Genomic DNA, 26,354 nt, shown 5'->3' with positions numbered 1-26,354 from the left:
TTCCAAAGAATTGTAAAATTTATTGTGTAAGTATTGCAGCTTTTCAGAAAGTCATCATTGCCACTAAGGATTATTGATACACAAGAAGCGATTTCATCAGGCCTGTGGATTGGCATCCAAATACAGAGTCTCACGTGGCAGCAACGTGGGCGCCGCACCCAGCGTGCCACGGGGAATTTACATGAGTTTAACTTGAACAGAACTCGGGAAACAGGGCTGCAAAGGAGAGCGGCTTCACCGCCAGGAACGCAACGTACAAGCGTGCCAGGAGCACACCGCCGTGGAATCGGGCAGGCAAACGACAAGGCGTGTCCTTCTGGGCGCTACAGTACAGCAAAATTCGAAGCGCGGCTTCCAGGGCAAACAGAACAAAACAAAACGACACTTGTAGTTTTCCTGATCGCTGGGATGTCGTCTGCATCTGGAAGCTTTGTGGGCACGTAGGAAACAAGTTCGGAAACATACCATTCACAGCGGAGACAAGGACAGGGGACAGACTCGCTTTCTGGCCCTGGCCTGGTGTTCACTAGACGTGGGGGGCGAGGGGAGTCTCAGCTCCTTGCAAAGAACACTTTGTGGGGGACACGGGTGGCTCTTAGGGCCCCTGCTAAGTCGGCCTGCGGAGACCCGGGCTTGGGGGGGGGGGGGGGGGGGATGCGCTTCCTCGGGAGGAAATGCGGTTGAGAAGCAGGGAACCGAGGACAAGAGAAAGCCCCAGCCGGTCCCCCTCCAACCAGCCACTGCCGAGGACCCCGAACTTTTTACTGGCAAAAGGGGGCCTCCCGAGGGGTGCTCAGAGCCTTTTCAGCGACAAGGGCATGGCGGCCAGCATCTGGAGGGAACGAATACACCCCCCGAGACCAAGAGCTTAGTGCTAGCAGTTTCCAGAACCCCCCCCCCCCCGGTTTTCTCGGGATGCGCCCCGACTTCGCCCGGCCTCTCTGCCGGGAGCCTCTGCAAGGGGCCTGTGCTGGGCACGAAACCCCGGGGCCCTGCGGCCCAGCGGTCCCGGGATGTGATCGCGGAGATGCGCTCTGCCCTCAAGCCCGCTGAGGTCAGGAGCCCACCCTCCTGCTTCCTCCCACACAGACCACACGGCCAGGCAACAGGATCCACGCCAAGACCCGGGCCACGCCTGGGCCCGACGTTGCCCAGGCAGACGAGGTCGGCGTCCGGGCTCACAACCCGCCCGGGAGTTGGCACAGGACTGGACCCAGTAGGTGACAAGGAGGAGGGGCAGGAGGGGGTCGCCTGGCTGGGCCAGGCGCCTCCACGGTGGGAGGGCGGGCGGGACCGGGCACCGAGAGGGCTATGGGGGTGTTCGAGAAGCAGCCGCAGCCCTCGAGTGGAAAGGCCAGTCCCCGGGAGGGGGGGGGGGGGTGACGGAGACACTGCCCAGGGATGCCCCCCAACCGGTGACGAGAGGACACTGCTTCCTCAGTAAGGCACTAGGGAGACTGACTCTTCGCGGAAAGGAGAGATACAGCTTAAAAAATTTTTGTTTTGTTGTTTTTTTTTTTAAATCTATAAACGTGTCCCTGTACCTTTTAGGACAAATTACACCGAGTTCTCAGCACGACTTGCAAAAAGCATCCTCTCTGAGAGAGGAGCAAAGTTTAGGCCGAGGACCCCACGGAGAGGCAGCTTTTTATTGTCAAAGTACAAGAACCTTCTGCCAGGCTGGTCAGCAGCGAACGCCCAGAGTCCGCGTTTATCTGTTGGTCACCACGCTCTTAAAATGTGCGTATAAATAGAGTTCAAATGGTCAGAACTTCAAAACTGTTCTCAGGTGTTTAAGTAATAAAAAAGTTGCTTAGAAACAAGTTATTGCCCATATGCCTTCTCTCGCGTTAGTCTGACAGTTAGCATTCTTCCAGAAGGAAAAGACAGCTCGGGGAGGAAGGGACCGGGGGGCGGGGGGGGGGGGGGTCACCCCCTGGAATGTGAACCAGTAGATCCCAAGGGGCGCCCCCCCCCCTCGCTGGCCGGCCTGCCACTGTCACACACGTGTGCCCACTCACGCGCCCTCGCCTGCACAGGCCACCAAGGGATCCTGCCAACCCGAAATCCACTCGGCAAAACCCTGGCAAACGAGACTCGTATCTGATACAGATGCTGGGAAAACAGAGACACACGGACACGCCAAACACGACTGTTTCCACGGGGAGAGGAATGGACGTGTGGGAGAGGAGGTAAAGAATTCAATTCTGATCTGAAAACATAAAGCACAGGTTTACGCCGGTTTCCCCGTTGTCGGTGCTGGTTCTCTTCGCGTTAACCCTCTGGCGTGTCCTGGGAGACACCTGCGCGTGTCACTTTTTCTCTCTGGTGTCCCGTTTGTTGGCCTGTTCGGTGAGAACTGCTACGTAAAGAGAAAGCCAGGGATGAGGTCGAATTCCTCGGGGGCCTTTCCAATCTGCCGGTGGCCTCCGCCACCCTCAGCTGAGAAGTCCTGGACCCGCCGGATCGTCCGCACGGAAAGCAGCCACCCCAACCTCTCCGGCGGGTCCCGGCAACGCGCTCCGGGAGCGGCAGCGGCAGCGGCGGCAAAGGGGGCGCCTCAGCCCCTTCCTGGGGGGAGGGGGAGGGGGCTCATGCTTAAAAAACAGGAGGAAAAACTAAGATCCTTCAGGAACAGTTTATTTTCATCTGGGGCAAGGCAAAGCCACCACCCTGGCACTGGGTGACCGATTTCCCCATCTCGTCTGCCATCCAAAGGCTGTGCCGGCCCAGAGGGGGAAATGCGTCTCCTCCGGTGGGGAATGTATGAGGCGGTAACAACCGACCGCTAGACAGAAGCTTCCACTTACGCAGGAGGAGCGCCCCCTCCGGAAGCCTCCCCCAACTCCGTGCAGAGCCCGCCCTCTGCCAGACGGCCGCTGCCAAATTCCGCCGCTTCCCCCTTAAAAGTCTCGACAGACACGATAGAAGTTTCCATCAAACAAGCACTGACATAGTTATATTAAAAAATAGTGCAAAAGCTCAACATTTATATAAATAACTCTAAACCCCTGCTTTGTAGTTTTTTTTTTTTCTTCTTCTTCTTCTTCTTCTTCTTCTTCTTTACAAGGTAATACACGCTTTCTGACCTGGCACTCAAAAATTGCCTTTTTTTTCTCTTCTAGTTCAGAAAACAACTTTTTTTTTTTTAATAGGCCTCTTCTAATACAAAAATACTCCTGCCCTCACAATACTTCTCTTATTTTATATATATTTATATATATAATATTGCAGATCTTTAAACAAAGGTTTTGTGCAAATAGGTCTTTAAAGTTAAGTGAAATCATCATAAACAAACGAAAGGAAATAAGCATTCACGCACGCAGCTCAACTAGGAACAGAAAAGACTAGGGTAGGTTTTTTTTTTTTTTTCTTTTTTCTCTTTTGCCTTCAAGACACAGCTCGACAAAGAAACGTGGTTTTTTTTTTTGTTTTGTTTTGTTTTCTTTTGTTTTTGCAAGCTTTCTTAGCTTGTGCATTCAGACCAGACAGAACATGTAAATATTTATACACAGAGGGGGAAAGGATGGATACGCGCCACATTTTCTGGGTGCCGCCCGGTCCTCCTCTGTCTTCTGGTTTCGGAAGTGCGGAGTGTTTCGCCTTTCTGTTTTTTCTTTTTTTCCTATACTCACTGCTGCCCGGCCCCGGCCCCGGGATTCCTAGAGAGGGTGTCCTTTCTGTTTATCTTTCTCTTTGCTCCAGGCGGGTGAGCTCTCCAGGGGGGCGAGGTGTGCGTGGGGGAGCCGGGTCCCCTCCAGCAAGGAGGGCGGCCCGCTGCTCTGCTGGTGCTGGAACGAGGGGGACCCGGGGTAGTGCCCGATGACCTCGCTGTAGGTGGGGGGCGGCCCCTCCATGCGCCCGCCGCCCCCGTAGCACGTGGCGCTGATGCCCGAGTTACTGCTGGGGGGGCAGGGGCCGCCCAACATGGCACTGTCCATCAGGTCGCTGTCGAAGATGGTTCTGTTCGGGGGCGCGCGCACGGACTCCCGGTTCAGCTCCAGCTGCTGCTCAGGGTCTCGCAGCTGGAGGGTGCAGGGGCCCTGGTAGGGCGGGGGCTCCTCCCCGTCCGACAGCGAGATGGTGGGCGGCAGGTCGATCTCGTGCTGCAGGTACGGGTAGGTGGGCTGGAAGCGGAGGCAGCGGTCCCGCTGGGTGAAGGGGGGCACGGCCAGGCGGTCGGTGGGCCTCGGAGGAGCATAGACCTGCGGCTGGAGGGAGGAGGGGGGGCACGGAGCAGAGTGAGGGTCCCTCCGCGCCCCCGAAGCAGGACCCGAGGCGCGGGGCCCTGCTCTCCGGGGGACGGGACGGCAGGTGGCGGCGCCCAGCGCGCTGAGTCCGGCCGCGCGCTGACGCCGGCCCCCCCCCCCCCCCCCCCGGGCTGGGAGCATCATCCCAGGGCTGAAATCGGGGCAACTTTTGTCCGCGCGTGTTGTAGATGCTGTGGGCCACTCCCTGCGGGTAGAGCGTTACGTCCCGGCTTGGGTGATCCCAGCAGCCGCGGACGATGACTCTTTGGAAAAGGGCAGAGGTGTGGGCCAGCAGCCACGCCGTTCGGGCCAAGGGAGGCGCCCCTGGCTTGGAAAGGGGGACCTGCTGGGAGGATGGCCTTCAGGCGTCCACAACAGCAGCCTTGGGGGACAGGCAGGGAGGGGGCAGGCGGCAGCACAGGGTCTCACCTCTGGGATTCCGTTGCCCGACACGGTGCTCTCCGAGGGCCAGAGGCATCCTTCCTGTGCGGGGAGGAGAGGGGCGGGGTCAGCAGGATGAACAGAGGGGAGAGAGCAAAGGGGCCGACGGGCTTTGACCCTGCGATCTTGCATGTGCCATCAGATGCAGCACCCGGCCACGGCTCCCCATCCGCACCTTGGGCCCTGGGCGGTTCTGGCAGTAACCAAACGGCCTTCGGTGACCACGTGAAGCGGCGAGGTCGCATGTCCGCTTGCACCCTAACACCTGGAACATACTAGAGACTCCAATGAGTCTGCGCGGGCTGAGGGCTTTCCGGGTGGGACAGTTTTGAGGGCCGTAGAGCCCCCTCGTGGCCACGTGGGTAACTGCAAGCCTCGCGGCCACCCGCCTTCCCCCGGCTGTCCCCCGAAAATTCACCCTCCACGCTCACGCTTTCCAAAACCTACATCTAATTGGCGGGCCCCTCCTTCTCAGAACTCTCCAGCAGCTTTTCCCAGGCACCTTAGCACGAACCCAAGTTCTCTTGTGAAATGGCTGGTTAAGGAAACGGGCCTCATCCAGGCCTCCTGGCCTCGACCAGCACTTGCTTGCAGGGTGACCTCTGCAAGTTACTTAACTTCTGGAACTTTCCACGGGTGGAATATGCTTGGAGTGCCTGTGGCCCTGAGTGAGTATATGGAAGTGCTGGGGGCCACGCCCACCCACCATCTAGCGCAAAGCGCATGCACCCACGGGCCTTGGCACTGGCCGCCCCACTGCGTGGTCAGGTCTGCAGACTTTCTCGAACACCCCTGTCTCAAGAGCTCAGAGCCCGGAGCCTGCTTCCGATTCCGTGTCTCCCTCTCTCTCTGCCCCTCCCTCGCTTGCACTCACGGAGCTGCTCTGTCACCAAATCGTGATCCGGTGGGTCAGCAACAGTGGAACGAGGCACCGCCTCTTGCCAAAGGGGTAAGTGCCACCTCACGAAGCCCGCAGCCTCTGCACACGGGCCCGTGGCCGCCCCCCCCCGACCCGTGGACAGGCTGCATGGGGGACAGCTGGCCACGTGCGGTTTCAGGTCTGGGGGAGAGACCCAAGGGTCGGGGAAGGGGGACCCCGTACCAGGAGGCAAACCCAGCCAATGCTGGTCACATGATGCTAGACAGCCCTGAGCCTGGGGGCAGGGGGAGGGATGTCTTGTTAGAATTTTACAGCTTTCTGTAGGCGTAACTGATAGATAATATTAACTGCGCATATCCAGGGTATACAATTTGGTTAAGTTTTGGCATGTGTATATACCAGAGACCCATCACTACCATAGAAATAACATTATCACCCCAAAAGTTTCCTTGGGGGCACGTTTTCCCGAGGGGTCCCACCTAAGACATTCTCACCCACGGGCTGGGGCTGGAGCAGGAATTGGAGGGGGCGGGTAGGCCGAGGCTTGCAGTTACCGACACGGCCACTAGGGGGCCCTATGGCTCTCAAAACCGTCCCACCAGGAAAGCACTCAGCCGGCAGACAGACTCATTGGAGTCTCTCTCTAGTATGTTCCAGGTGTTAGGATGCAAGCAGACATACGACCTTGCCCCTTCATGTGGTCACCGAAGGCCGTTTTGTTACTGATATCAGTAACGTATCAGTCACTGCCTTGGTGGCAGAAACCGCACTAAGCACTCTCCTGGGCACCTGGGCGGCTCGGTCAGCTAAGCATCCGACTCAATTTTGGCTCCGGTCCTGACCTCACAGTTCTTGAGTTCGAGCCCCGCATCAAACTGTCAGTGCGGAGCCTGCTTGGGATTCTGTCTCCCTATCTCTCTGCCCACAACCCCCGCCCCCTCCCTCGGTCTCTCAAAAATAAATAAATAAAGCACTATCTCATTTCTCCCGACAAACCTACAAGGCAGGCTGAGGTCGGCTAGCCGAGCTGAGTAGGCCTAGCTGGTGAAAGGCAGTGCTAGGATCCAAACCCTGACCTGCCTGCCTCCAGAGCCACCCGGGCTCAGGCTGGTCCTGGCAGGCTCCGCAGCCCCCCGTCGGGCCAGTGGCACAGTCCATATGTGCCAGGAAGCAGATGGGGACATCTACCTGCTCCTCAGTAGGGTCAGGAGTCCCGGGGCGTGATGCACGCAGCCAAGGATGAAATGTGACCCAGATAAACTCCTGCCTAAAACCCTCCTACGAGTCCCTCTGTCCCAGGCTCTGCGTGACGTGGCCGCCCAGGACCTCTGCCCACCACTCCCCCGACTCCCAGCCCTAGCACAGGGAGTATCTACCCGGCTGCACGGTGACACCACCCAGGAAGCTTAAGACAGCACCTGTCGCTGCCCCAGGAGCCCCACCACAGAGTCCCAAATCACCCACCAGCCTCATCACCTGACTGCCTCGAGCTTGTGCACCTAGGAGTCATTTCCTCCTCCAGGGAGCCTCCCAGGAACCACCCACCACCCCCCTCCCCCCGCTCCACTGCCTCCCTGGCTCCCATAGCAACTCAGCCCCTCTAGCAGCCTGGCCCATTTGTATAGTGATCGAATGTCCAGCTGGCTGCACTGGCCCCGATCAGAAGCCTTGTGCCCACAGAAGCCATGTGGGAGGCAGGAGACCCACGCCAGGGCTGATCTGGGGACAAAGAGAACAAAGGGTTGCCCCATCCAAAGCCCTGGCTGAGCCCTAGTCTGAATGCATCCCTGCCCCACGCTGAGCGGGCCCCGTGCACAAACCGTCTTCCGGGGGTGGGGGCTACGGGTGAAGTGACCATCGCTGCTCAAGTTACATAAACTTTGCGGGAACAATGAAGGCCGCCAAGGAGAGGAATTCAAAGCGGGGAATGTTTGTCCAAAGTGGTGTCTGAAAGCAAAGTTCAGAGACCCGGGAGCAGCTCAGAAATGAAAACAGGACGCTTCCTGGGTGGGGCCTGGCTGCACCTGTCCACCTGCTCAAATGCGCCCGGGTGGGACGGTACCTGCCTTCACAGGTAACATTCCCCTCACCTGCCAACCCCAGCGCAAGACCCTTCAGACCCACAGTCGGTGCCACCGTGGTGGCTGGATCATCACTGTTGTTACCATTATGCGCTAGACCCTGGCTTGCCTGGGAGCAGCACCAGACAAGGAAGTGACATTCTGGGGCCACAGGCTTACCTAAATGTGGGCCTCATTCAAGCGAATGAAACGGGCTCACCCTGAAAAGGACCCGAGGCAGGACAGCCACGCCAGGGGCAGGGCCAGCCCCAGGCTGACAGTGGCCAGGTTTGGGCCCCTGTGGGAGGTCACGGGGCCCTGAGACTCGCCCTGTCTGGCGGGGGGTCCCCAAGGGAGCTGCCACACTCAGTTCAGGCCTAACGAAGCTCTGTGTTTACCCTGCCAGGCAGCCCCAGGGGTCCATGCAGGCGGCTGGGTAGATGGGGGTGGCGACTCTCCTTTGGCTTCGGGTGTCCAGGAACCGGGGCCCGAATCTTCACCTCTGTCTGGGCACAAAGTCCCAGGTGCTACCCACAAGGCAGTCTCCCCGCCCCCGGTGGCAGCAGGGCTCCCTCCCACCGGAACCTGTGTCATTTCCCCAGCTCTCTGGGCAAACGTCATCCTCCCCGTGACTGTACCTATGGGGCAGGCTGCAGAAAGGCTAGCTCCACCCGTCTGAGGGAGACTGAGGCTCAGAGGGGCACCCCCCCCCCCCCCCCCCAGCTAGTGCCTTCTCGTTTGTTCCAAGTGCCCTCCCTTGCCCCAGCATCCGAGGGAGGACAAACGGGCCTGGGCTCTTCAAACTGCCACTTACAGGCTGAGAGGCTTCAGGCAAATGCTCCCACCTCTGCGGGCCCCAGGTTCCCCCCCACGGAGTGGGGTTTCCAGGCTGCCGCGGGCGGGAAAGCACCGGGCACAGGGGAGGCAGGTGCGTGCTCGCCACAGTGCAGCTGGCAACGCCGTCACTCGGGCAACAGTCACAGCAAACAGACACAGGTGAGCCCGGGCCTTAGCCGCAGAGGATTCCTTCAGAGCAGCAGCCCGGGTGCCCCCCCCCCCCCAACCGGACACACCGAGCCTCAGGTCTGGGGCAGGCGGTGTTCCCGTCAGAGGGACCAAGGGGGTGGATCTCCTTGCCCCGGCTACCTGTGGACGTGCTGCGGCGGCAGCCGGATGCAGGAGGAGATGCCTGACCCTGCCGGGGACAGGCCTGCCAGTCACCCCTGGCTCAGCCCCACCGCCAACCGCAGGCGCCCCCCAGAACCGGGAGTTCGGGTTGTTCCATGGCTGTCCTCACGGGCTCAGAGACGTGCTCGGGCGCATAGCCCCGGGCCACCCACGTGCCACCTTCTCCCTGCAAATCCCAGCCTGTCCATCAGGCCTGGCCGCCCGCTCCTGCCCAGGTTGTGAAATCACACATCGCACGCACGGGGACAGACATACTTGGGGATGAACCCGGCAGCCCCTGCGGCCCGCCTGTTGAAGAGCGGCCAGCGGGCAGGGCACAGTTGAGCCCCGCAGGTGCGGGGGGCCAGGCGGCCCTGGACGCTCAGAGCCGCAGAAGGGCCAAGTTCTGGGCCCGCAGGGCCCCCCCCCCCCACGTTGTGGAGTCGAAGGGATACTAGTGGGGCTTCCAGAATGCCCCGTGACGCTCGTAATCCTAACGTCACGTCAAAATGCCGTATTCTGTGAACGGCCGGGACCCCTCCAGAGCAGCGTTCGTCCTCGCCTCCCGGGACCATCGTCACTCTCCTCCTTCAGAGCTCGGCCTAAGAGGCTCGTCCTGACTCTCCTGGCCAAACACACCACGCTGGGATCCTCGGGGACAGTCACTCTGGCTTCCTTCCGAGCGCCCCTCAGTATCATCTGATTTAGGTGTCCCTGTCTGTGTGGATCCAGCCACCAGGCAGCAACCACAGGGGGCTTGTCCAGAGCCATTCCCTCCCCCGCCCCTCCCCACCCCCGCCAGTGTCTGGGAGGTTCTAGGCCCTCTGCTCCGTAGGCGTCTGTGCAGTGAACGCATGAATGGGTGGGTGGGTGATGGAGTGGACGGGAGTGTCTGGGCCGTCCTGGCCAGCAGCGCCCCAGCCGTGACTGGGTGCTGAGCCCCGACTCCTCTGCGGAGCGGCGTGAGCCCCGCTCACGGTAAACGGCAGCCCCATTTCAGCAATCGGGACTGGTCCGAGGGCGCACGGCCAGGACCAGTGGAGCTGGGAAGGCCCTTTCCAGGGTGACCTGTTGTCCCCAAGACACCGAGCCCCCGGCCCAGGCGCCTGCAGGGTATAGAAGAGAGGAAAGGGCCGCCTCCCTTCCGTCTGGGCTAAGGCGGCAGGACCGCGGGCGCCTTCCCCACCAGCTCGTCCCTTCCGGCCTCGGCCTGTACCCCGAACGCCCTCCTCCATCGCCTGCCCAGCAGTGTCCCCTGTGGCCGCCGAGTGCCTCCCTCCCGTTCCTGTGAGCGCACCGCGAGGCGGGACGCCAGACGCTTACCGAGGAGAGGGCGTCTTCTCTCCTCCTGCCCTGGCCGTGCCGGCCGATGAAGGAGCGCGCAGACAGCTTGTAGTGGCTCAGCAGGCACGTGATCACCACCACCATCACCATCACCACCACCACGATGATGGTGATCTCAACGAACTCCAGTTCTGCTGCAGGACCAAGGGAGACACGTGAGCCCACAGGGACCCCGACGCCGGCCCAGCCCTTCCGAGGGGACCTGACGCCGGCCCGGGGCTGGGGGCCCAGCCCTTCCGAGGGGACCCCGACCCGGCCCAGCCCTTCTGAGGGGAACCCGACGCTGGCCCGGGGCTGGATCCCCTTCTGGGGGGACCCTTATGCCGGCCCAACCCTTCCAAGGGGACCCCGATGCAGACCCAGGGCTGGGGATCCAGCCCTTCCGAGGGGACCCCGACACCGGCCCAGCCCTTCTGAGGGGACCCGACGCCGGCCCGGGGCTGGGGGCCCAGCCCTTCCGAGGGGACCCCGGCGCCAGCCCGGGGCTGGATCCCCTTCTGGGGGGACCCTTATGCCGGCCCAACCCTTCGGAGGGGACTCCGATGCAGGCCCGGGGCTGGGGATCCAGCCCTTCCGAGGGGACCCCGACGCAGGCCCAGCCCTTCCGAGGGGACCCCGATGCAGGCCCAGGGCTGGGGGTCCAGCCCTTCCGAGGGGACCCCTATGCCGGCCCAACCCTTCCGAGGGGACCCCGACGCTAGCCTGGGGCTTGGAACCCAGCCCTTCTGAGCATTCACTCACCTCCCTGCAACACCCCAACACTCACACACACACACACACACACACCCTCCCCACTGCACACTCACGCGCACACATACACACGTGCACACACACAGGCACGTCTATCACAAGCACACCCCACCCTGGACGGGACAGGAATGTGTGAGAAGACCGACCCCCCGGCCCCCCCAGCTCTCGGGAAAGAGGCCTCAGAAAAACCACAGTCAGTGTGGCTGCAGACACTGCAGTTCTCGTTCCTTTTCTCTCTCTCTCTTTTCTTTCGGTGTTGTTTTGTTTTTCCCCTCGAAGGCGGAAAAACCCTCAAGTACTGGAAAAGGAAGGAGGTTATTTTGATCCTGCCAGAGCCGGGGCGGTTTCTGCTGACTCAAGCGGGTCCGAGTCGAGGCGGCTCGGCAGCTGGCCGTGCTGGGTGCAGGCAGAACCCCCGGCGACGGGCGGGACGCCAGCGCCGGTCGAGCCGGGGCCCCGGGTGGTGACACGGCAGGCGAGGGACTGCTCCGGGGCCCAGCTGGGCCGGCCTCCTCCAGCCCACGGCCGCCCACCGGGGGGCAGAGCACCCCGACGCCCGGCGCTAACAAGCGATTTGCCGAGGGCTCCCCAGGGCACAGGTTCAAGCTCAGGGCCACTGACTCAGCTCTCCCACCTCCGAGACAAACTGACGCTGGAGGCGTGGGGGCGGGTGGCAGGTGGGAAGCGGGAAGCAACAGGCAGCAGGAGGTGCGCCGGGTCAAGGGCTCTGGGCCCACCCAGACTCCAGCCCTGCGGAGGCCACTCCTTCCTGCCTCAGTTTCCCTGCGGCTTCCAGCAGGAAAGCGATGCGTCCTAGGTGGGAACGTTACCGTTTGCGGAACACTGGGCGCTTCTCCACACAGAACCCCAGCCCCCAACACCCTCTCCAAAGCCCTGGCCACCCCCTTCCTCCCACGCAGGCTCTCCAGGACACCCCCCTTCTCATGCTGCCTTACAGGGGTGCCCAGCTGCACCTACGATGCCTGCTGCTGTTATTAAGTCGAGGGAGCCTGCCCACCAGGGGACATGTGACAATTTCTGGGCACATCAGTGGCTGTCGCAATTGGGTGGGGGCCCCCTACATTGCATGGGGATGCCCCTCGACAAGGAAGGACGGGTCCACGCTTGGGCCGTGGCTCTGGTTCCCAGGCGGGGCTGCGTCCCATCGTGCCCTGGAGGGGCCAGGAGGGAGGACGAGCTGGCCAGGGACTTCAGGGAGACTGTCCCGAGTGCCCAGAAGGCTGGGGCCCTGCCCGGCACATTAGGCAAGCCTGGAACCGGCGGAGGGTCACCCTCACTTTCCTGCTGGGATCCAGTAACCGTGGCCACACCTCCTGCCTCCCCAGACAGGCTGGTCAGGCCTCGGCAGCCTGTTCTGACTCCCTAAGGGCAGGGTCTTGTCTATGAGGGCCCAGGATAAAGCCGCCCATTCAGGGAACATACAGGCTTGCTTTGTGCAACCCCCACGCCCTCCTTCCTCAGAGGGGCCTATAATTCCCCTCCCCCAGCCCGGTGCACTCTTCACCCTCGCTGGGACCACGGCGGTGGGTTCCCCTCTGCCCCCTCCCCCTGCCGTCTCCAGGGGCCCTGCCCACGCTGGCCCGAAGGAAGGGACGCGTGCCTCCGGTCTGCCTTTGTCCCAGGCCCTGGCCCTCCTCCTGGCGTTTTCCAGCCCCCAGAACGTTAAGGTGAGACAGCTTCTGAGGCAGGGTGGCCAGGGGACAGTGCATGAAGAGCTGGCAGGCCTGTGGGCGTGAACAAGCCCTCCACAGCTCTCCTGGCCCCGCCAGGCTGGGCCAAAAGGGCAGGAGAACATAGTTCTGGAGGCTGGGGTCCAGAGTGAGACAATCAGCCCCAGAAATGAGCACGTGAGCACCCTAGGCCTTTGCTGTCTCCCTGGGCCGCGACCCCAGTACGGCGGGGACCCCGGAAATCCACACGGGTGAGGAGAGGGAAATACTCTCAGAAAAAAAGAGAAGCCGTGACTGATTACATTCTGGAAGCCAAAGGTCTGGGTCTAGGCTCAGAAGAGGAGAGAGACTCTTAAGGGTTCCTAAGCTCTGTTACAGGTCCATCAGGGTCCCTAGGCCCCAGTGCGACCCTGGACCTCACCTAGGAGTCCGTCCAAGCCCCCCGACGTAAAAGGAAGCTAAGGGCACCTGGGGGCAGCGCTGTGCATGGACAATGTGCTCAGCACTTGGGGAGCCGCTCCCTCAGGATTAACGGGGGGGCTCCCCACCGCCTCGGTAGAGCGAAACAAGGTATGCCCACAAGCCGGCAAAGAGAGGGTTAAGCAGGGCCGCGCTGGATATTCCAGGCCAGGCCCAGGCCCGGCGGCACGAGCGGGTGGGGGCACTCAGGGGTCCAGAAGAGGACCCGGCCGGCAGCTGGTTCGCACCAACCCCTAAGGCAGAGCACCAACCACTGGGCTGAGTGCTCTGGCCTTGGCAGTCCACACGCTTCCACTCGGGGGCCTCCTTCCAGGAGGCACCGCCTTCAGGGGACAGAGCCCGCTTCTCCAGGAAACGCACCAGGACAGCACCTGCTGGAGAGGCGGCAAACTGGAGACGGCGTGCATCAACAGCCTCCCCCTCCCCCCTCCCGGCAAAGGAACAGCTGCGCCCTCTGCTTGGCCCCAAGCACCGCTCTGGGTGACATCACCTGCCGGGCCCCGGGGCTCGGGGGGGTGGCCTGGGCTCCGGCACCCCGACTTCCCTCTCCCGCGCGCAGGCAGGCATGGTGACTGGAGCGTGGGCCCGCTCCCCCTAGCCGGGCACTACTCCTTGGAGCCCCAGCCGCCCCAGAGGCCGGCGCCCGGGGCAGGCCGGACCCGTGCGGTCACACCTCTGCTCTCCCCAGAACCCAGAAACCGTCTGTGAAGCTGCCCGGCCTTTGGCTGGCAGCACATTCAAGAGGCTTGAAAGCACCGGGCAGACCGAAGCCTGCAGGGCGGGCGTGCTGGGGATTTCCAGCCCCGAGAGAAGCCCAAGTCACCGACCTGCCGCGGATGTCGGGGACGGGGCCACAGCGATCTTGCCTGTTTCCTCAATCTGACAGCCGTAGGCCAAGTGCCCAGCGTGGTGCACGCAGGGGCGGGTCCTACCCCTGCCCACCCCCTTCCCTGGCTTTCAAGGCTCCCGTGACCACAGGACCCCCAGGCAGAGGCTGCTCGCGGACAAGGGCGGACGGACCGGAGCGGGAGGAGTGGGCGGGCCGGTCGATAGCCCCGGGTCACCATGGTCACTGCAGCCGTTATCATGACCCCAACAGCTGCAACATCCACAAGGAGCCCACCTCCCCTAGGTCTGTGAGGCGGGAGCCATCGCCACCGGCACTTTCCAGATGGGGACGCTTGCAGCTTTCCCGAAGTACTGCTTAGTTTCCCCTCCCCACGCCCGGAGCACCTGGTCCTGCCTCCCTGTATCTGCCAGCTACACGCTGTGGGACCCCGGCCACGCAGGCCTCTGTGGAGTCCCCGTTACGACCCAGCATGGGGGAGGAGATGACGCAAGAAAGGTAAGAGCTCAACGGACTCCGCCGTCCCCACGTCCCAATTCCTGACACCCTCATTCAGGCTGATGCCCTAGAAACGCCGAGGTGCGCCTGGCTGGGGGGTGCCCCAGGGTTGGGGGTTTGGAGCAAGGTCGATCCGAATTGCTCACCCCGGCTGGCAGCTGGATGCAAGGCCACGAGGGACGGACAGACACTCGTCCCGCTTCTGTGCCGAGGGCACTGCTCCAACAGGAGCCTTCGGGAGAGAAACACGTTTCCCTCGTCTCGTTCCGGGCGTCAGGTCCGCTCACCGTGGGGAGGGCGGGGGAGCGGCTGTGCCATTTCTCTCCCTAATCTCCCCCTTGGGGTGGGTGATGGATGCCGTAGGCTCTCGGGGGTGGCCAAGCCCATCTTCGGCATGCAGAGTAAGGTCACTCTAATTTAATTTAGCGTCTTCTTTCCTGGTGAATAATTTCAAATTAACAGGCTCGTCTGCCTCATCGGAGCAGCCTGACCCTCCCTTTTGTCTTCTCCTCCAGAGACAGACACAGTCACTTTGAGATGTGTGCACGCCCATCTCTGGTCCTAGCCCAGCTGGCCCGACAGTAGAGAGAGGTGGCGTGTGCCCAGGGCCCCCCAAAATGCCAGGCACGCCCCACACGCTCAGAAGCATCGCCACCGTCCTTCTGTGCAGCAGATACGAACATGCCCACCGCCCCCTGCACCTGCTCTACGGATGAGGAAGAGGGGGCTGACGGAGGGGATGGCTGGCCAAAGACCACACCACCCACAGACCCAGGACCATTCCTTCCTCCCGGCCGTGCGGTCCATGCAGCCGGTATTCGTGGTGGGTGGCACCCGCCTCCCGCCCACGGTGGAGGGAAATCACAGGACGGTCAGGAAGGTCATCCCGGGCACTCCGGGGGAGCTGTGGGCACCTCTCAGGGCACTGCGGAGAGATACGAACGGCGACCGTCCCTCTGCTGTGGAGCACGGAGGGCCAGCCAGGACAGGACCTCCCTCTCTGAATTCCCACAACAGCCCTGGGGGTGCAGCATGGGCCCAGAGAGCAGTCCTGAATCCAGGCCAACCCCGATTCCCCTCTTCCCTGTGGGGGGGCCCTGGCAACCCGGGGAAGCCAGGAAGGACGCGCGCTCTCTCTCTCTCTCTCTCTCTCAGAATACGGCTTTTAAATGAAAATTAAATAAAACCGTGGCTTAAAAAGGAAGCCAACTATATTAAGGCAGTTATCAAACTCTCAACCAGATGCATGATATGGAAAGAACACCCAGAATTATTTTTGTGACGCAGGGATAGTATCGCATTAAACAGGACCTGGCAGGTTTTCGACGTGCGAAATCCGTGGTTTCCACTGGTGACCACGCGGCAGGTGCTGCTGACGGCTCCGTGGTTTGGAGCCCGTGTTCCTGATCGCGTGGGTGAAGGTGAAGATGCAACTAGTTCTTCTGCATCCGAGCTCACGGCCCCCTGTTCTTGGGGACGGAGCCTCGATCGGAACCAAGCTCAGGAGCCTGGGTTCCAACCCCCGTCCAGCCGGTTCCCAGCTGTCAAATGGGGGTGCGGGCCGGTGCAGAACTGTGCTAATACGCGCTATTCGCTATACGCGGGTATATACTTGTTCAGTAGGACGACGCACCTCCCCGGTGCAGGTAAGCGAGGGTGACCGTCACCACCCGTTCGGTTAATCACCGGGGTTGGCCGTTGGGTACCGGAGCTCATTCTGTCTTTCCTGGGCTGGAGTCCACCCGGCTCCCGCCAGCCCACAGGAGGTTTCCAGACCAGACGACCCCCCACGGCCACCCCCCCCCCCCTCGTGTCTGCTCCCAGCGGAGGGGGCAGCTGGTTTGCTTCCTGGTTAACAAGCAGCCCGTGCAGGCGGCCCTGTCTGGCCTCCCGGCCGCACACCAAGGAATTAGGAATTGGCCCTGTCTGAAATTTATGAAAATCTAATCTTGTTAGACCTGCCTGGATGAGACCCACTGGGGCGGGCTTCATTGTCATTCCGCGGAGCCCCAGCCTGCCTGGGGTTCCAGCCACTTCATTACTGCCCCCCCCACCCCCTCCCTGCATTTGAATAAGAACCCGGCTCCCTCCCCACCTAGAATGTCAAATAGAATTGAACCAGACGTCAAAGGAATAACTTTCTGATCACTCCTGGTGCCATTTCAAACACCCCCCAACGGCACATTTATTTCTTAGGGCAAGACCATTTATAGGGGGAAGGGGGAATGAATCTGTCTTTCTTTTGAGGCTTGAGAGGTGGGCAGCAAATCTAGGCCAGTATTCTCATTTTTAAAAACAGACCGAACCGCTTACCAAGCGCTCACTCAGTGCCAAGCACACAGCTGGGCGACTGGCACCCGTTACCTGAACACGTAGCCCTGAGATACTGTCTGGTGTTGTCTGGGTAGCCTCAAGGAAGAAGCCACAGGCTGGCTGGCGAGGGGGCGGGGACTGAGGCTCTCTGCACCGCTGGTCACGGTAAGATCCCAGGGTACAGGTTAAGGACCCGTCTGGCCCCAAGGCTCCCTTCGAATCGTAGCTTTGCCGCTTACCACGACCCTGGCCAGGCAAATGACTCCGTGTCCGCATCTAGGGAAAAAAAGAGGGGTAACCGCACCCCTCTTCACACGGTTGTGGCTACGAGCCGCACCGGCTAACTTGGAGCCAACATTTCCAGGAGGGAAGCCCTGGAACCAAGGCTTACGGTCTCTGGACACTGCCTGCCCGCCCTCCTCACACAGACCTGGGCTGGGGCTGTCCGAATCCGCAGCAGCTGGCCACGGTTTCCCTCGGCGGGTCCCCGCTGCCAGCGCTGTAGCTCACGGACGGGATACATCGGGAGCGCTTCTGGACAGAGAAACTAACAAGCTCTCAAAACACGCAAGTATGCCCGCTTGACCTTGCAAATCAACTTCTGGGCCTTTCTCTCCACATGTTCTTTCTCCTGGGACTCTCTCCCACTCGCCCACGGTGCTCTAACCACGTGTTCCGTAAAAGGGCCAAGCACAAGCCCCACCTCAGGGCCTTTGCACATGCCCTTATTTCTGCCTGGAATGATCGTCCCCCAAGTACACGTGCTTGCTCCCCTCCTTCCGGTCTCTGTGGCAATGCCCCTTCCTCAAGAAGCATCCCCGAGCACCGTGCCTGGAACAGGGCTCTGCCCCAAGCCCGAGGACCCTATGCCCCGTGCCAGCTTTCCTCTTCACTGAAGCACTACTCCGGAGTGCTAACGTGACCTGTCTAACCATTTATTCCCTGCCTCTCCCTACTAGAATGCCCGTGTCACCAAAGGTGACTTTTTGCTTATTGTGCGTCCCCCGCACCTGGACCAGCACCTTCCCCTGACAGCACACGCATGAAGCATGCTGCATAAATGGCCACATTTCTTCTCGCGTGTGCAGATGAGGGTCCAGAGGGGGCACTGCTGGTTTGCACCGAAGGGCTCGAATCCCCAGGAGCCACTTACACGTCCCCCAGAGGGGCCGACACAACCCAAGAAGCCACAGCACTGGCACCAAAGACACCCCGAAGACAGAAAGAGAAGCCACCAGATAGGACGAGTCTGTTTTTGTTTAGAAGAAAACAAACGTGTGTGTGTGTGTGTGTGTATTTTTTAAGTGAATCTCAGGATGCACACCTATGTCTGTGGGTGACTGTGTCTGCACAGACCAGGGACCAGCGGGCCACCTGCAAAACCAAACTTCTAGGCAGAAGTCAGTGAGTAACAGCTGCGGGGTGGGGGGGGAGGGGTGGAGAAGATGCCCAGTAGGGAATCGTGTGCAGGTGTGCGTGTGCCTGTGACCGAAAGGGAGAGAGAGAGGAGAGAAGAGAGAGAGAGAGAGAGAAAGAGAGAGAGAGTCAGCCAGGCAGATGAGGGAAGGCTAGAAATGGCCTCCAGGCAGAGGGGAAGGCAGGTGCCCCGACCACCTCTCTTGTCCTGTTTGTTCCACAGCAGTTCGGATGCCAAGAGGACACGACACCCTCCTTCGTGGATTGGACACACTCCATGCTGTGCGTGTGTCTGCTTCTAACTGCTAAGACGCCCTGTCCTAGCGCATGAAGGGTCACTCTGGCTAGTGGGTAAAGTGCCTTTTACACCCTGGGGGTAGCAGGGTGCGGAGGCTCATTCGTTTCTGGGGCTTCACCCATGCGTCCTGAGGTCACCTTCGGGGGTGGCCTCGGAGAGGCTGCAGCTGCCCCGTAGGTGAGCTCAGGGCTGGAAGCGTGAGTGGGACCGGCACCGCAAGCTGAGGCCCCAGGGACAGCACAGCCTGGGGACCCAACGCCCCTTCCCTCAGGAAAGACGAAAGCCGAGCCTTCTCTCTCTCTTGCTATTATCCAAATGGAAAGAACTAATGAGATTTTTTTTTCTTTCTATTGTTACTGACATCGAACTTCTTTAAACACCCGCTGTCAGCAAAATATCAATCACCGTTGGAGAGTTATTGGCAGCACGGAGTAAATTCATGGTGAAGAGAACCGTTCCCGCCAATGGTCACGTTGGAGGTGCCACGGAAAGTTCTTTAAAATAAATCACAGGCATTTCGTTAATTGAGGAGAACAGGGAACAAATGGGGAGTGGGTCGCATGGGTGAACCTGTCAGCCGGTGGCAGGGCTGATGGCCATCACCTTCTGGGAGGGCATTTTGGTGCCTGGGGGGCTCAATCGGTTAAGCGTCCTGCTTTGGCTCAGGTCATGATCTGGCGGTTCGTGAGTCTGAGCCCCGCGTCGGGCTCTGTGCTCTCAGCACAGTTGAATCCTCTGTTTCCTTCTCTCTCTGCCCCTCCCCTGCTCGCCCCCCCCCCCCCCGATTTCAAAATAAATAAATAAAAACTTAAAACAATCAGAAGCCATCCAAATCCCCCTAAAGAAAGCCTGGAGCATGACATCACGCTGTCCAACGGGGCCGCTCAAAAGGTACCTACAACTACCCCCGGGTTTCATCACTGACATTTTGAGCTGGGTCGGTCTCTAATGTGGGGGCCGTCCTGGGCGTCACAGCATGCTGGGGGCTTCCCTAGCCTGGACCCGCTGGATGCCAGGAGCACCCTTGCCCCTAAGTCGTGACAGCTAAAAATGTCTCCAGACATGGCTCAGTGCCCCCTGGGGGGGGCAGAATCAGCCCCCGCTGACAACTACTGGTCGAGGCCTGATGTTGGACGGATGTTAGCCATTATTCTCGAGCAGAAAGAATGAAAACTTGGAACAGCAGAGACACTATGGGCCCCTCTTCACGGCAAAACAGGATAATCGTCACATGGTTAGCACGACTACTTCTGGAAGAGGGGGCCTATGCCTCTTACTTTCTGTCTTTCTATGCTGTCTGCGTTTTTACGGCAAACCTTGGTAACTTTAATTCTTGAAACCTTTACGGAAACAATTCTGGCACGTGTGTGTGCGCTTGTGTGTGTTTCCGAGTGCGGCCGACAAGGCCACTCGTGCTTGTCCTGGCCACTCGGGAGGCCCCTGTGCTCCTCGAAACCACAGATGTTTCTCTGATTTACCGGTTTTCAAGAGCCTGGTGTTTCCCGACAGGAGCTGGGACGGCAGCCCCCGGGGCGGGGGGCGGCGTGAGCCCAGGCTCCCTTTCCAAGCCTCTTGGACCACAAGCGCCACTCTGGAACGGCAGCCACAATGCGAGCCGTATTAAGCCACTTGTCCACGCTCTTCAGTCACTGTGACGAGGGCCTCGTGCTGGAGAGCCTCCGAGGATCCATCCGACGCGGCCTCAGGGCTGCCCCGGGCGGCCCCCTCCTTGCCAGCTATTGTGGCACTCACCCAGGGCCAGGGCAGGGACACAGCCTGATGGCCAAGGTCAAGTCCAGCCCTGGCTGCCCCAGAGCGACGGACTATGATGTCAAGTCCAGGCCACTGTCATGTGGGACTCCCGGCTCCAAGGGACAGAGTGCCTCCCCCCGCCCCCCGGTTTCTTCCTAGTGTCTGGGCCCCCACGGGTGCTCAGGCAGCAAGACAACTAGCAGCCAAGCACCAAGGAGCCAGGCAGGGGCTCCAGGTGTCGACCCAGATGCATCACGCATGTCTCTGGGCTCTTTCCTCCACCTTCCGACCTCACCGGCACATGGGACCTCACCGGCGGAACCGACCTGAGGACTGAATCCCCCAGAAACACGGCTCCTGTGGCGTCAGGCTCAGAGCAGACCCTGCAGGGGACAGGGCCGCAGAGCCCACAGTTGTCAGCAGCTTTCCCAAATCCTCTGTTTGGATCAGACGGGGCGGGGAGGCCTCAGGCTCCGGACTGAATGACCCTGCCCCCCACCCCTTCGCCCATGCTGAAGCCTTAACTCCCAGTGTGGCTGTATTTGGAGAGGAGTCTCTAAGGAAGTAAGGAAGGTTGAAGGAAGTCAGAAGGGTGGGGCCTCGAGCTTATAGGATCGGTGTCCATATAAGGAGAGACACCGGGGGGGGGGGGGGGGGGGGGCACGTGGGTGGCTCAATGGGCTCAGGTCACGATCTCACGGTTTGTGGGTTCGAGCCCCGCGTCGGGCTCTGTGCTGACAGCTCGGAGCCTGGAGCCTGCTTCGGATTCTGGGTCCCCCTCTCTCTCTCTCTGTCTCTCTGCCCCTCCCCCACTCATGCTCGGTCTCTCCCTGTCTCAGCAATAAATAAACATTAAAAAAAAATTATGGGGTGCCTGGGTGGCTCAGTCGGTTAAGCCTCCGACTTCGCTCAGGTCATGATCTCACAGTCCGTGAGTTCGAGCCCCGCGTCGGGCTCTGTGCTGACAGCTCAGAGCCTGGAGCCTGCTTCGGATTCTGTCTCCCTCTCTCTCTGACCCTCCTCCGTTCATGCTCTGTCTCTGTCCCAAAAATAAACAAACGTTAAAAAAAAAAAATTAAAAAAAAAATTAAAACACAAAAAAAGAAGAGGTGTAGGAAAGCTCACTTTCTCTGCACCCACACATCGAGGAGGCCATGTGATGGCTCGGGGAAGGTGGCCGTCTACCAGCCAGGAAGAGAGAGCTCCCCCCAGAAACTGAATCTGCCGGCACCCTTGAACTTGGACTTCCAGCCTCCAGAACTGAAAGAAAATAAATTTCTCTTCCCCAAGCCTCCAGGCTGCGGTGTTTCCCAGCTGACTATGATACCTGGCCCAGGGAGAGCAGCTGCGTGGAAGGAATTCAGCCCCCGGTTGTGAAGGGCACGACCCTGGGAGACACAGATGCACCCCGCCACTTCCGGTGCACCTGCTATGTGCCCGGCCCGGCCACAGAGCTGAGGTTTTCCAGAGCAGTGAGTCACCTGAAACCCTACCCTGATTTGTCCCTTCTGTGGCAGAACGAGTCAAATCTGTGCTCCCGGAAACCTGGCCGGGTTCGTTGGTGGGACAGGCGAACGACGATCGGAAATCTAAGGCCCTTCGAACCGCGAGCAGACGCCAGCACGTCCTCTGTGGTCTCTCTGAACCTTCCCCGCAGCTCTCCGGGACGGCCCTGGTCCTGCGTCCCCATTTTAGGGACACGGAATCCGAGGCTGGGAGATACAGAACAACACGGCCAGGTCACACAGGTGTAGGCAGCAGGTCCTGGGACGTGGGGGCCTGGTGTCCGAACCACGGTTCTCGCACCAGAGCGGACAGGAAGCTCAGCAAACGAGCCACATCGACAACCCCCCCCGCCGAAAGCCCCGACGGCTAACTCGCCACGAGCCTCCGCTCATCTCTGAGGAGGAGGGGCGAGGCGGCAGAGACCGGAGTAGGTCACACAAGTGCCGCTTTGCCAGTCGCTGGAAGGATCTCTTGCGACGAAGCATTCCTTGCGGCCAGACTGTCTTACAGCCTCGTGGGGAGGCTCCAGGAAACAAGGCTGGACACACGGACAGTGGGCCATGCATGGACCCCCAGGCTGGGCAGGGCCTGGGACTGGGGGGAGCACAGGTGGGGAGAGTGGCATCCTGGCTGGAGCAGCCCCACCCACGCCCTCAGCCCGTGGGAAAGCGAATGGCCCCCTCTCTGCTTCTGAGGGTCCGGGAGTCTGGGGGTGTCTGTGTATCTGTCTCCCATCTACGATCATCTGGGTGCTTGTGTCTGAGTATTTGTCTGTGTTTCTGGGTGTTTTCTGTGCGCGCGTGTGTGTGTGTGTGTGTGTGTGTGTGTGTGAGAGAAAGAGAGAGAGAAGAGAGAGACTGTCTGGGGTCTAAATCTGCCAAATCTTTCCCTATGACTCTGCACGAGCGCTTCCTCTTTTCAGGTGACAGTCAAAACAAAGTCCCAGCGGGCAGTTACGAGCCTCCCAGACACCAGCCGCCTCTTCCGCTCCCCACCCCGTAGGCAAGGCTATTCCAGCCTTTAGTATCGTTGCCTTTTGAAACAGCATCTTCCAGAAGCAGAAACTCCCAACGGCTGGCAAGACCCAGGTTCTAACCAACTGTTCTCGGAAGGAAGGAGAGGCCCACAGAGGCGCCTTTTCTGCACGGAGACGGGGACGCGGCAGAGTCGTGGGAGGCGAGTCGTCCTGCTCTGGATTCAAATCCCGTATGTGTGGCCTCAAGCAGTCATCTGGCCCACCTGTCTTAGATTTTCCCCATCAGAAATAAACATGGGTCCATAATGTGCAACTTTCCAGGACCGCGGAGACTAAGCGAGCTAGCAGAGGTATACTAAGTTCCCTCAGCACTAGCGGGTACCCAGCAAGGGAATAATAAGTGGTGGCTATCATTAGATTAAAAAAAAAAAGTGGGCGGGCGCCTGGGTGGCTCAGTCAGTTGGGCGTCTGACTTCGGCTCAGGTCATGATCTCGCGGGGTTGAGTTCAAGCCCCGCGTCGGGCTCTGGGCTGACAGCTCGGAGCCTGGAGCCTGCTTCGGATTCTGTGTTTCCCCCCGCCGCCTCTCTCTCAGCTCCTCCCCCACTTGTGCTGTCTCTCTCTCTCTCTCAAAAACAAAACAAAAAAAAAGAAAACAACAACAACAACAACAACAACAAAAAACATTAAAGAAAAAAGTGGGCAACTCACATGACCAGGCAAGGCATCAGGGCTAAGAAGACGTCGGTGTTCATTTATTAAATGATCTGGAGCGGCTGATACTGAGCACGTAAATTGAGTTTGTCTGATAACAGCTGGCGTGGAGACAAGGAGATGAGAAACAGCAAGAGAAACCCACATGGTGCCCAAGGTCGGGCTGCAGACACCCAAGGGGGTGGCTGGCTGGGGTCCCGCCCTCGCAAGGCAGAGCTGGGGAAGACGTAGGGGGTCATCCCTCGAGACCAAAGACTTTACCTACATGGCCTCCTCCCCTATCCCTGCCTCCCCCGTGGCACACGGACGCCCCCTACCCCGGTCTGTTCTGCACCCAGCGGACAGAGCGATTTTTTTTTTTTTAACGTTTATTTATTTTTGAGGCAGAGAGAGACAGAGCATGAACGGGGGAGGAGCAGAAAGAGAGGGAGACACAGAATCCGAAGCAGGCTCCAGGCTCCGAGATGTCAGCCCAGAGCCCGACGCGGGGCTCGAACTCACGGACCGTGAGATCATGACCTGAGCCGAAGTCGGCCACTCAACCGACTGAGCCACCCAGGCGCCCCCAGAGCGATTTTTAAAAGCATCAACTGAATCACTGACTCATGCTCCAATTAAAACCCTCCGAGGCGTTGCTCACTACACTCCAGCCACGCTGGTCTCTTTCCTGTTCCCACCCCAGGACCTTCGCACGCGCGGTTTTGCCCTGGGATCTCTGCATGGCTTTCCATGTTACCGCATCAAGGAGGCATCCCAGGTGCCCCGTTCCAAATACCTCTGGATCTGCCGGTGGCCCGTGTCGGCCACGAGGGGCAATGCAGTGTACTGACAGGGGCCCCCATGGGTTTTTCCTGGCTCTGTTCTCATTCTGGCTCTCCGTGCCTCTGCCTCTTGATCTTCTGGGGTGAATGACAGCCCCACCTCACTGGCCTGGTCTGAGGGTCGTGAGGAACCCAGGACCCACGTGGCACGTGGGTAAGTGTTGGCTGCCATGACCGACTAACCTCCTTTAGGGACACGCTTGCCTGTTCGTTGCTGATTTCAAGTCACTAGCAAGGGATCACCAACAGAAGGTCCTAGCGGATCTTGTTCTCACGGCATCCCTGGTGGCTAATCCCTGCCTGGCACGGCCCACGGCCCACGGCCCACGGCGAGCATCTGAGGCAGGAAGCTGTTCACTCTCCCAGGATTCGCACCTCTCCCCGGAGGCCGGAGAAGACACGGGTGTTGACCAAAAACGAAGGGTCTCTCACAACACTAAATAGGCAACTACCGCGGGACCCAGCCGCACTCCTGGGCTTCGATCCCAGAGAACGGAAAACCTGCGCTCACACGAACCCCCGCGCACGGATGTTCACAGAAGCCTCCTCTGTGAGAGCCCCGAACCCCAAGGAACCCAGACGCTCGTCGACAGGCGACCCGTTAATCCGACTGCGGCACACCGCGCCTTCCAGAACGCTACGCACGAGGAAAAGGCACAAACTGTGGACACACGAACAGCCTGGACGGATCCTCGGAGAATTACCTGGGGGACAAAAGCCAGTCGCAAAAGGCTGCCCTCGAACGCTCCCATTTATAGAACGTTTCCAAACGGACAGAATCAGAGAGATGAACAGATTACGGGTTGCCGCCGGGGGTTAGAGAAGGCGTGGGTGGGAGGTGGGCGTGGCCACAAGAGGGTGGCAGGAGGGGGTCCTCGCGATGGGATCGTTTTGTGTCTAGACAGGCACGCGACAGAATTCCACGGAGCCAAACACGTACGTGTGCACGCCCATGTGTGTGTACAAATACACGCTCACCCAAGTGAGTGCCCATCAAGTGGGGGTGTCTGGGTGAGGTCGACGGCTCGTACCAAATGTTGGTCTGCGGGAGGTGATACTGGTATTCTAGCTACGAAGGCCTCACCACTGGGGGAAGCAAGCTCTGTCTATGTCATCTGGCTGCAAACCCACAATTGTATCAAAACAAAAAAAGTTTTTTTTTTTTTTTAAAAAAAAAAAGGAAAAATATGGGGGGGGGGGCTAGCATCGCCCTGGCGGAGGGCAATGCCTGCAGCCCCAGGCGATCCCCGGGGCTGGCACCAGGAGGGTGCTTTACTGCAGGGGTGGGGGGGGCGGGTAAGAGCTGAAACAGAAGCCGCCTCCCCCTCTCCCAGCCTCCCTCCCGTCTCCCGCTCCCGGCATCTGCCATGTGGCTGCCGCGGCCAGCCAAATGAAACCACCTCTCGGCTGTCATCTTCCAACTTGCAGGTCTGGCTCCCAGGTTTGAAGATTAAATTCTAAACACGCCACTTAAAATTTAGAAACGGAGAAAGGAGAATTTCAGTCACGTCTCAGCACTGGCTGCTGGTGGCTTCCCCCCAGCACGGGGCGAAGAACCTCTAACTTCTTTCCCGAGGGCGGGGGGAGAGCAGCTTGGGTCCCCGCACCCCCCCCCCCCGACATAAAGTATCATCCCCGATACAATCAAATGTCCCCAGTACGATGCCTCAGAGGGTCGCTGGATCCCCAAGGTAAAGGATCACCGGGAACGTGTCAATGCAGAGCCAGTGGGAGGAAGGGAATCCGTCAGGGGTCACCTCAGTCACCGAAGAGGCAGGAGCTGCGGGGACCTTCTGAGGACACGGGCGTCTCTGAAGACACCTGAGTGTCCTCCTTTCAAAGAAGGCTCACCTGTCTTCTCAAGAAACCCGAAACTCAGCTGGAGCTGGTCTGTAAGGAACGCTGGCTCCTCACATCTGAGATGGGTCCACCTCAGCCCCGTACTAGCTCTGCAGGAGCACCCGTCTGGCCCCACGGGGCCCACACCGACCAGGGGGGACCGATGCTGGGCCAGCAAACATGCCAACAAGCAGCAACGCGTAGCACCGCTCGGCAGAGACCACGAGAGGGTGGTGACCACAGTGTCCGGGAAGGAGGTGACCACAGTGTCCCTTGGATGGGGCGTCAGGACCGCCTCTCGGAGATGTGACG

At 60.0% G+C, this 26,354-nt stretch overlaps 1 protein-coding gene across 6 annotated transcripts in view; it reads right to left on the bottom strand.

Moving 5' to 3' along the window:
• The window catches only part of PMEPA1 (prostate transmembrane protein, androgen induced 1), a 57,108-nt gene continuing 30,754 nt past the window's right edge, over window positions 1-26,354 (bottom strand). For 5 of the 6 annotated variants that reach the window (XM_047852613.1, XM_047852608.1, XM_047852609.1 and 2 more), the window contains 3 exons: window positions 10,122-10,276; window positions 4,680-4,733; window positions 1-4,211 (listed from right to left, as the gene is read on the bottom strand). In XM_047852613.1, coding sequence (XP_047708569.1) covers window positions 3,663-4,211; window positions 4,680-4,733; window positions 10,122-10,232 — 714 coding nt within the window. In that variant the 5' untranslated portion in view covers window positions 10,233-10,276 and the 3' untranslated portion in view covers window positions 1-3,662. The remainder of the gene's footprint in view (window positions 4,212-4,679; window positions 4,734-10,121; window positions 10,277-26,354) is intronic. The other variant, XM_047852610.1, reaches the window with a different exon arrangement.

The sequence above is a fragment of the Prionailurus viverrinus genome, chromosome A3, assembly GCF_022837055.1.
Source record: "Prionailurus viverrinus isolate Anna chromosome A3, UM_Priviv_1.0, whole genome shotgun sequence".
In the NCBI taxonomy this organism is placed as follows: Eukaryota; Metazoa; Chordata; class Mammalia; order Carnivora; family Felidae; genus Prionailurus; species Prionailurus viverrinus.
This window is presented reverse-complemented; position numbering and strand designations above follow the sequence as displayed.